At 42.2% G+C, this 10,983-nt stretch overlaps 1 protein-coding gene across 1 annotated transcript; it reads right to left on the bottom strand.

Moving 5' to 3' along the window:
• Positions 1-1,273: 1,273 nt before the first annotated feature.
• On the bottom strand, positions 1,274-7,803 carry pnhd (pinhead). Its single transcript, XM_088907325.1, has 7 exons — positions 7,785-7,803; positions 6,448-6,543; positions 5,492-5,637; positions 4,676-4,949; positions 3,875-4,056; positions 2,968-3,026; positions 1,274-1,424 (listed from the first exon to the last, which is right to left on the bottom strand). The coding sequence occupies exons 1-7, from the start codon at positions 7,801-7,803 to the stop codon at positions 1,274-1,276; spliced, it is 927 nt and encodes a 308-aa protein (XP_088763451.1).
• Between the last annotated feature and the right edge of the window lie 3,180 nt (positions 7,804-10,983).

The following is a 10,983-nucleotide window of genomic DNA, read 5'->3' as shown; positions in this document are numbered from 1 at the left end:
TCCCCCAGCATGATCCACCATACTGTACATGCGCGTTGAAAAGTTTGTCTTCCGGATAGATTTTATTAATAAAATTATTTATACATATCTTACATATTATACAACAACATTCTTATTTCTAGAACACAGCGAGACCAAGAAATAATGTGGCATTTTTACATAGCTATCTCTCACTAGACAGATGTTAAGATCTCCCTGGACAACAGTTACAGCTTTCAATCACAATGTCCTGAATTAATATGCAAGAACGGATCACACGTTTCTTCCCCTCACAGTTGAACTTTTCCCAACATACATTTGTTGTAATCCGAATGGTGATATAATCCATAAACTCCACGGTGTTTTGTTGTGAGCTTTATTGAAAATCTGGCAGTGATCTGAAAATGTTGTTTTAATTGTCAAAATTACTAAAAATATATGTACTGACTTCTTATTTGCCCCCTAGTCGGACAGCATTAAATAACGCGATTCGTAAATTAAAAGTCGCACGGAACCGGGAAGATAACAGTGCCATCTTGTGGTGACGTAAAAAATCGTTTTCAGGCGCCTGGCAAGTACTCCCGTCTTGATGCAGAGGAAGCGATATTCCAGGCAGCGGTGTGAAGAACGAAGAGAGTGTTTCACAAGACCACATTTCCTAGCTGTTGCAGTTCGCCTGGGAGTCTGCCCTGTGCTAATTTGTTAGCACAGGATGGAGTCCCCTACACCATAACCAACATGTTTATATTGCTGTAAATAACTGCCAAAGTTGTGAAAAAATAGACAAGCACTGGCCATTCGTCTGAACTGCCCTCTTGAATATTTCCAACTGTACCCCTGAATGGTTACAGAGCTCTTTTATAAACAAGTCTGGTGGCATGTAGATGTCTGAGTCTTTTTCACTCCTGTCCATAAAGGACCCCTTCAAATGGCCACAATGTCACTATCACAAGCACGGCTGGGAAATGTGTAGTTGGGGAAACTGGATGTGGACTGAATCACATGGTCAGGCCAGACAAGGAACTCTGTAGCTGCAATGCTCTTTACTGTGAGGGACTGGTGGTGCGTGTGGTGCTCAGACTTCCTGAAGGAGATTCTGTCCGCAGTTCTGATGATGTGCCTCTGCCCCGTTTCAAACACCTTATAATGTCCCGGGACCTCCACATTAAAAAAGGTCTGCAAGATTGTGCCAGACAAACCAGACCGGCCCCCAGACCCCATGGTGGGAAGCTTCTTCGTCTTTTCCGGAGCCTGGGAACCGGCCCGGCACAGCATTCCAGAGGGGGGCCGGGACTCACGGCCGGCACGCGCAGGACGTGATGGACAGGACGGTGCGGACTTGGCCGTGCCGACTGCGGAAAGCGTGGCTGTCGAAGTCTCGGGGTACACAGGACCTAGCGGGGCGCTCCGCCCACACCCGGCACTGCTCTTGGGGAGACGAATCTCTGGAAGACCAATGGAAAGGGAATCAGTGTTTTGGAACGCTCTGCATTCACTAGACGGGAATCCATCAGTGCAGCTGTGCAGTAGTGCATTTCGATCTCTTTCCATTAATAAGATTAAGATCACTTTATCGGCCATATACAGTTTCTTGTATGAGGAATTTGTCTTTTCGCAGACCCCAGCTTGCTCTCCATGAGACACGAAGACAGAGAGAGAAGCTGGGGGTCAGAGTGCAGGGTCAGCCATTTATACGGCGCCCCTGGAGCAGGTGGGGTTAAAGGCCTTGCTCAGGGGCCCAACGGAGTAGGATTCCTCTGCCGGCCGTGGGATACAAACCGGCAACCTTCCAGCCACAGGCGCAGATCCTGAGCCACAGAGCCACCACACCGCCCCCAGATAATGGGCTCAGTTAGGTACAGGGAGCCCCCAATACATGTAGAGGTGATGGGAGCAGTAAGTTGTGACTTATAGAACAATGAAGTATACAGGGGAATAGATCCCCATATGAATAATGTAAATATGGACATTAGGGACTGGAAAAGCAGAATCTTTGCAGATTTCACTTAATGCCAGAAGACTTTTTGTATAAGAATCAATGGGGGGGGGGGGGGAATGAGGAGAATTAGGGACTAGGTACACGTTTCACTTGTACCTACCCAAATCCACAACACTGTACAACTACACACCAGTTTTAAACCATTTGCACTTTATCACCAAGCTTTACCTACACTTATCATTCATTTTAACACAAATCATTCTAAGTGACATTTGAAACAAACTCATCTCAGCCAGACCCTCGTTCATGTGGCCTAACCCTGAGAAAGGGAGAAGTTGCGCCTGATTCTTAACGTTATTCTGCCGCCTCTTAAATTCAGCCCCCGCACTGTCCTTTGCATTGTGTATATTTATTACGGCAGAATGAAATTCTACTCATCGCACAAAGAGAAGATTAGTAGGACGTCAAGACCAGCAAGCAGGATTTCCGCTATCTTTAAGCAGCTTATCAATAATATGTGTGGTGACCTGGGATCCAGGCAACCAACCTTTAGTTGCTCATTTTGGAGGTGAACATTTCAAGTAAAAACAAAAAAAGAACCAACCAAGCAATTAACAAAAAAAAACGATGGGACGTGCAAATGTACCTCAATAAAACAGCAGAATTGGTTTCATACATCAAAGGTTTCTGCAGGGTGTGTAAACAAATGCAATTGAAAAAAACTCCGCCTCCCAAGCTCCTGTTTTACAACGGGGCTTTTCTTTATTCCAGGAAGTGGGGATCCCACTGGATGGCATGCTGAAAGCCTGCATCTTTCAAAGAGGTGTTGTAAAACAGCCGGTCTGTGTGCGCATTTCCATACAGTTCCAAACTTTAAAGCCACGCTCTGTGGCAGCTGGCAAGTTGGCTCACCATTAACTTAATAAGACCTCGCTCACCTCTGACTCCTCCTAAAAAGAAAATATCCAAAGAATTTCCCACACGCGCGCGCACGCACACACACGCCAGATGAGACCAGGCTGAGGGGGCTCTGAGGCAGCGGTTCTTACCTGAGCAGACAACGATTTCCTGAGGTGCAGCTCCCTAAACATCTGCCGACATCAATTTCCTGCGGAAAATTACCAACACAAAGAGGGCAATCAGCACACAGCAGGCTGGGAATATGCAGGGGGCTCCCTTGGACTCCACAGCCTGGGCAGGGGGACCACTAGTTAGCATTTTAAGTGCGTTGATTTAGCTCTTGAGGAGACCTTTTGTGTACTCAGTCCTCACACCTTTTATCAAGGGTGTGAGGTGTGACAAAAGTTTTGCAAATTACAAGAACGTACTTATTTGGTGCCTAAATCACTTAATGAAACATCTGATAAAAATCATTCCTTTTCCTTTTTTTTTAAAACTCCAATCACTGTATTTTCATATAGCTGCTTGTAAGAAATGTCTTCCAGTTAATGAAAAGGAACTCAAATGCAGAGTGACAACAAAGACTGCGTGTAAAATAAAGAGTGATTAAGGATGCATTTAAAAATAAAGCACTAAATGTATCAGGAATGGCACATGCAACTCACAGCAAATCTTCTCTTCAGAGTCTTGTGTTCTGGGAAGTGTCATGCTATTTTTGTGTGCCAGAGAGCACTGCTGAGGTGCCACAGGGCGTGCTTTTCCAAAATAACATGAAGAATCAAGAAAACTCATTTTAAAACTCTCCCTCAAAAGATCTATCACTTCCCATTTGGGTGATGTGCTCAGGATAAGCTAAAGAAGGCAGCGAGGTTCCTGCAGATACTTCACTGAGGTTAAGTAAGAATTGCTGTGTCTTTATTCTAGTGGCTTCTTCAAAACTGCACAACCCCACTATGCCAATGCATAAATATCTGCTTAGTGGTGCATTGTACAATTCTGAAAATGAACATGGACTTGTATAAATGCCTGGTTTCTGCTCCAAGAGCTGCTTCTCACCTTAAGTTTCTCTTCCTTGACCCCATTGGAGTTGTAGAAGACTTCATAGTAATACTCTTTGTAGGACACCCTGTAGCAGTTCTCCCTGAGATCACAGGCTGCCGCTGTCTGTATCAGCTCCATTTTACTGGGTGTCTCCACCAAGGCTGAGCTGAACTTGGTCGGGACACAGGAGATTCCGTCTGGCAAAACAACAGCTGGGTGAATGCACTGTTCAAGATGAGTGTCTGGACTTTGATTTTACTCAACTGTCACATCGAAATGTTTAGAATGTGCCAGACTCTGGGGTCTATCTCACATTCACAGAGAAACACTCTGTCACATATGCTCCATCAGGTACAAGAGATCCACACTTTGTCCTCAGCATATTCAGAATGATAACATAGCATCCCACCTCTCCACCTCACCTCCGAAGCCTGCACAAAAACACAATTTTCTACAAAAAGAGACCCTTAATCTTAAAGTTGTCATTATTGCCTGTTTATTTTGTACGAAGCCGTTCAGCCAGATTCCAAAGGGCGCAGTAGCGCCGTTTTTATTGATGAAAATGTTATTGGCTTCACACATGGTACCATCAGCAGCTGCCAATCTCTGCAGTCTTGCATCAAAACCAGACTAGTTGGCTACAGACTCTCGTATTCAACAGTGAAACGGTTCAATTTATTGCGCAAAATGGGTGGGTTAGCAGAGCTTTTCGTGCCCTTTATTGGTGCATAAAACGATCGTTTGTATATTTTTTAAACTTACGCGCATTGCGCACCTGATCCTAAAAACGTCTTTTATGAGATTGTTTGCACAAACCTGGAGTCCCGGTGGGCTTGGAGCACTTCCCCACATCCACGACGGTTTCGTACGGGCTTTCGAAGAAGTAGGTCTTGAGCGCAGGCATGCGGACGCACTCCGGCGGGCTGGGCTCGCAGTGGCACTCCTCGGTGACCTCCACCTCCCGCACCCCGTCGAACAGCAGGAGGACCCGCTCCACCCGCACCCCGGCCGGGACGCACGCCGCGCCCGCGGAGCAGGACGCCACCGGCCCGGCTGGCTCCGGCGCCTCGAGGGGAGGCAGGCGTTCGCGCTGCGACCGAGGGAAAAGGCGAAGGCGTCAACCGTAGGTCCGGAGCCGAGACCAACATCTTTCATGTTTTGAACTTGAAGCTGTTGTCTGGATAGTTCCTTTGCTTTGCATGGGCCTCCCAGGAAGGTGAAGCACCCGAGCTACGTTGAAGACTTGCTCGTTAAGAAAAAAGTATCCCTCGCATGGACATGATATAAAGAAAACAACAGTTGGTTCCTTACGTGAAGGGCAGACGCGTAGTTTTAACAAGTCGTATCCGTGTTACATTAAACTACGGGCCGAATATAAAAACAAACGAGGCAGAAAGTCTCCTCTGGTTGAAGAGTGAAACTCAGTTGGTCAGTGCGAATCAGTGGGGCTTGAGACAAGAAATGGACTTTAAAAACGTTAAGATTGAAGGTATAAACCAGAAAACAAAATCTCCATATTTGAACATCTAACGGCGAACCGATTATTTTATTTGTATACGAATCTTGCAAAATGGCTCCACCTAGAGGTTAATAAAGGAGGGGGCGATTGATTTGGTTTGCCAGGCATTTTACCTTTTTGCTCCTAAGGAATTCCAGCAGTGAGGTGTGCTTGGAGTATCCGGGAATTCCCGATCCATACGACCCCGAGGCGCCCTGGAACCCCCCGCAGTGCGATCTGCACAGCCCCACGTCCACACTGATCGGGCTGCCGGAGACGTCTGCGCGCAACGGCGTAGGCCAACAGAGAGCAAATTATATTTTGTATAAGGCGTCGTCATTCACCTCAGGAATTTAGCTGAACAGCACATTAAACAGAAAGTGGTTCAGGACAGCGTGCGTAGGCTGCAAAGGAACAAGTAATAGGTTTATTCCATGCTGGAAAGAGAAGAAAGAAAACAACGTTTCAGGTGCCGAAGAAGGCTCCACAGCCGAAACGTTGTGTTTTCTGTCTTCTCTTTTCAGCATGGAATAAACCTATTACTCGTTCCTATTAAACAGAAATATTAAAATCTCAAAACAAGGCCAGCCAAATTAAACATCTTAAAAACTTGTATACATTCTGCAATGTGCTTGACTGGGGAAAGTAATATTTATTAAAGTAACATTTATTAAAAATAGAAACATATCCTTAAAATTGGCTAAAACAATTCCAGTCCTGAGAACCTCTCATAATTTTAACAACCAAAATTCTTGTCCGAGCAGGAGTACATCAAGGTGGCTGTGATAATGTGGAAAATCGGCATCCGCCCGTCCAGTTCCTAACCGCTTTATCCAATACAGGGCCACAGGAAGCAGGAATACAAAAGCACAAAAACAAACCAGCTTCATGTGCCACTGTTCGCAAAAAGGGGCAGATTGCTGGCAGCACATTCTGCAAAATGCATTCAAACATTTCCCCCACAATAGCTTGGGAACAAAGTAGATGTACTGAAGACCTTACAGTGAATCAATGGTAAAGACGTGCTCCATTAAGAAAGCCTCAGATAATTGCACAGCTCTTACTGTTGCTGTAAAGCTGAGTTACTCACCCTGGCCGACGTAAATGAAGTGACTTTGTCTCCGACAGCAGCCTCTCTCTGTGAACAGGTTTCTCTGGCCCATGTGCCTGCCGAAGACCCCAGTGACTGAAGCACATGAAGAGAGAAACTGGTATGTGGTCTCAAAAAATGGAATGAGAACATCACAGCACTTTCCGGTCAGCTGTAAGGTTGTATTGCTGCCGTTGTTTTGCATCGATGCAGCTGTTTGTAGGCTAATGGGAATTTGAGTTACTAGACTTGTGATTCTTCGGTTGTTTAGATTTCTTACACCAATTTCAGGGCATGCAAATCAAAAGCACCTGCAAATGAAAAGCCATGTCACCACCATTGTCTGTAATTACCTACCTGATTCTCTACGCTTCTCCGATCGGTAACACTAAATGCTAAAGGAAATGAAAAGTGACACATTGTCACAAACATTTCATCTGCTTTTCCCTTTCGGCTTTGTGGCATACAAGTTTCAAGTGGTTTCCGTTACCGATAACATAAAGCACAGCTCATAGGCGAACAGATTAGATTAACAAATAAAAGCTGTAAAAAGAACTCCAAATTCTGAAGTTTATTCCATAATGTTAGAATTGGATTCTTTATAGCAAGGTATTAAGAATACAGTGCACATTTTACATCTGTATCACTATGTACTGCAGCTTTAGATAATAATCTGTTTTGCTTTTCCTATTTTCTTAGGTATAATGACAGCCTTTCTTGCCATGTTGACACCTACGATGTAGTATGTTTGCAGTTACTAACTTTTTTGGCAGCATATCTCTAAATAGCAGAAGCACAAAAGCACATGGTACTTACTGGCAGGACACAAGAAGCAGAGAGTGACCAACAGGCTTGTTGACAGCACATCCATTGCAAAGCTCCTGCAGTCAGACTACTGGCTAGATTCTGCCACGATCCAGAATGGTGTCCTCCAAAGAACCAAAGATATATATATGCTTGCCTGTCACTGGGCAAGGCTGATAAACACCAAAGTGTTGTGGCGCAAGAGAGCTAATCAAATAGTCCCGGCAGAGTGCCTGTGGCACAGTATTTAAAGTGGAAAGAACTTCAAAGGGAGTCTTCAGAGCATTAGGCTTTCACCTCAACTCTTGTTGTTTAGAGATCTCACTGGATGTGTGTGCTGACCAGGCCCACTTGATCTTAATTAACTGCTTTAAGCAGTTTTGGGCTCTTAAGCAGGGGTGATCTGAAGGGGGTCAAAGGCATCAATCATCTTTCGTCTCAGGGAGAAGGTGTTTAGCACCTCGACTTGAAACAAAAACAGTTCAGGCCCAAGTAAGCAGAATCAGCATGGGTTTGGAGCTAAAATACCCCACCCCCTAGCCTGATCAACATGCCACCAAATGGCTGCTCCCCCTAGACTGCAGACTGCATTCTGCTTAACAGTTCATGAATAAAGCTTTAGCAACACTGCACTGAAAAAAAAGTTTCACTGTGAAAGCTAGTAGAGGTATTTTATTACTAAATTAGTTGGCGACTCATTTTGATTTTTAACTGATTTATAATGCTTGTGTATCTAAAAATAAACTCTGTATTTTTTCTGAATTAGGGGTTTTCTGACTTTGTCACTGTAGGTAAAATGAAAAGAGGGTATTTACCTCTTTAGCTTGGAGGAGAGGAGTGTTTTCTTCCAGATTTTTACAAAAACCATCACTTGTTCTTGTTAGTGAAGGCAGCTTAAAATAAGATGCACGGAGATGACAGTATTTTGGAAAGAAAGTGAAAAGAAATGTCACAGTGGAAATAAAGAGTGCCAGTACTTTCTGGTTGATTGCACCAGAGTAAATGAGTTTCTCTCCCCAGCAGTGATTTCTTCCAGCGTAATTGAGTTGCTTTGTAGTAATAACGTTTGCTGATTAATTGTGGTTTTAAAATGAATACAGTGCAGAAAATTGATCGAGCTCCATTGACGATATAAACATATACTCTCGTTTGTTTCTGTTTGCTATCCTATGACACATGTTCTGACTGACTGCTTAGTAAGAATTTGCTGGTGGTATGAAATGTAGACGGGGAGATAAAATAACCTTTTGGATGATCTTCACAGGTCTTCCTTGTAATACACTGTAAATATCTTCAGGCTTTAACATGATAAAAGGAGAGAGAAAACTGCTTCAGCATAATTGATTTGGAGCCTTACCTGCATCTATCAAACTCTGATGATAATTGCAAATTGGGATGAGCATTTGGTCTGTTTGGGAGATATCTTTGATCATGTAGGAATAAACAAATTATGTGTTAGTCACTTAAAGTTGTCCGTGATGTTGTTGTCTGTGCTTTATATTTAATATTGTGATGCATAGCGAAGTATTTTAATCAGCTAACTCCAGTGTAAGGAAGTGGAACCTCAGAGCAAAGGAAACTAGACTCATTCTGTGTTCATGTTTGTTAGCTTTTCAGAGAAAACAATGTAAACATGAAAAAGAATTGTTTAAAAATATATTTGTTTAAAACATTGTAAGTAATGTTTAATTTGAGGCAGTTGCGTTTTAAAGCGTGTCTTAAGCACTGTAAAAAAATCTTTTAGAAAATGTAACTTTTTCAGTGATCAACAACATAACTGGGATAGGGAAGATCCCATAGAGTTAAGAGGGCATAGAGAAAGTAGGACAAATGAAAGCTCACTCAAAAAAAAAACTCACTACAAGTCATTATTGTGACATGAGGATATTGTATAATGTAATTGTATCAATTATGAATACCTTAAGAAATCTTCTATAACAAGATTTCTGCTGCTCAGCATTTTGTGTTGGTTTTATAATCTGTATGTAAGAGCTCAGAATGCATTACAGTTCCATGGATTAAGATTTTGGTCTTTGAAGTCTCTCCTGATCTCCTGCCACTTGTAGATTGCCCATATAGTCCAGATCAATGGCATCAAATTACTCAGATATTAGCACCTGAGGTGATTACAGCTGTGTTTTTCAGTGAGTCTCTTTTTGCTAGCCTTTGCTAGCCAAGTACTGTCTTGTGTCTGCTTTAAATGGAAGTTCTGTGCACATCTTTTTCTTCAGTTTCTGAGATGTATAGAGGATTCCCTTCAAATTTCCCATGGAAAATCGCAAAACCAGAATACCGTTGTTTTGGGTTTTTTTTTCTATCCTTTCATATGCAGTCCTTACTATGCCCGATATCCTTTTTATTTCTCTTACTTTAGCAATACTTAGTGGGTTGTTATCAATAATGATAAAAGTACAAGAATTCAGAGTATTTTACAACTGCAGTGTTTTTTTCCAAACAATTTGTAACTATTACTAAACATAATATCAGAACTGTCTTTTCTCCCGTGTGTAATATTTTTTTTTAATTTCTTGATTCAAAAGGCTTGTGTAATTTCCCAACATTTCTAAAACCAAAAATCAAGGAATGATTCCTCAGCCTTTTTCAAGACCTGGAATGAAAAAACAACAACAGTTTTTTTTTTCAGGCATTTCACAGGCAAACGCAGTAGCCAAAGAAGCTAATATGGACTTAATTTTTCAGTTTCATTTGAAGAGAGAATTACACAGAGACTGTGAACAAAACATGAGAAAATTAACAATATAAAAATAGTTTTTCCTTCGGTTCAGAGCCAGGGAATATTACAATAAAGCAGGAGAAAGGCTGACATGTAGTATCAACAGTAACTAGAACACATTTCAAGAGCCTGCAGAGAGGTTCAGCAGTTCTTTTGATTGTAGAAAGTACTACCTAATGCATTAAGCTATGTTGTCTGTGTCCAGGAATTTCAGTGCTTAATAAACGTGCCTGACATTATGAAAACAGCCATTCACTTAATGACTAAACACGCCAGGAAAGAAAGAATGCAATTGCCATACCCCACAGCACTGTATAATGCCATTTGGATTGGCTGAGAATCAAGGATTTCTCCATAAGAATGGATTGTGGGAAAACCTTGCATCTAATTCCTTTTGAAGTGGCAGCAGTGCATAATTGTAAAAGCATTTCAAAGTGAACTGCACAGTTGGAAAAACATTTAAAAAGCTTGAAAGGATTGAAAACAAAAGGGGTGTGGGTGGAGGTATAGGGGCATTTCATATACTGTATCAGAAATCTGGGCTGTTACAGCAATGTTTGGCTGATGTGAGAAGGTAACATTGCACAAAGGATTGTTCACTCTTCTTGTCTTTTTAGTAACTGATTCCAGAACTGCAAAGCATGCCACATTGTTTTAAACCACTGTATTAAGAGAATTATTTTTTCTGTCCTTAATAGGATTTGTCTTAGCCTTAATGCAAATCTTTTCTATGGTTCCTTATTTTGGCATAGCAAAGGAGAGAAACAGGTGAGTCTCCTTATGCTCAGAAAACACACTTTAAGTTTTACTGGATGCACATCCATATAAGAAATGATGTTTTGCAGCACAAGAAAAATAATCTTTTATCAAACTTGAAATATATGGCATTCCCTGCAGTTCTTAAAATCAGAAACAGATCACTTATATTATTGTAATTAGCACGTATTCCTGTTGTGCTGACAGTAGTTCATTCTAGTGTCACTGTTGCAAATGATATA

Source organism: Atractosteus spatula, chromosome 28 (assembly GCF_055471065.1).
Source record: "Atractosteus spatula isolate fAtrSpa1 chromosome 28, fAtrSpa1.hap1, whole genome shotgun sequence".
Classification (NCBI taxonomy): Eukaryota; Metazoa; Chordata; class Actinopteri; order Semionotiformes; family Lepisosteidae; genus Atractosteus; species Atractosteus spatula.
The sequence above is the reverse complement of the archived record's forward strand: the minus strand, read 5'-3'. Positions and strand labels throughout refer to the sequence as shown.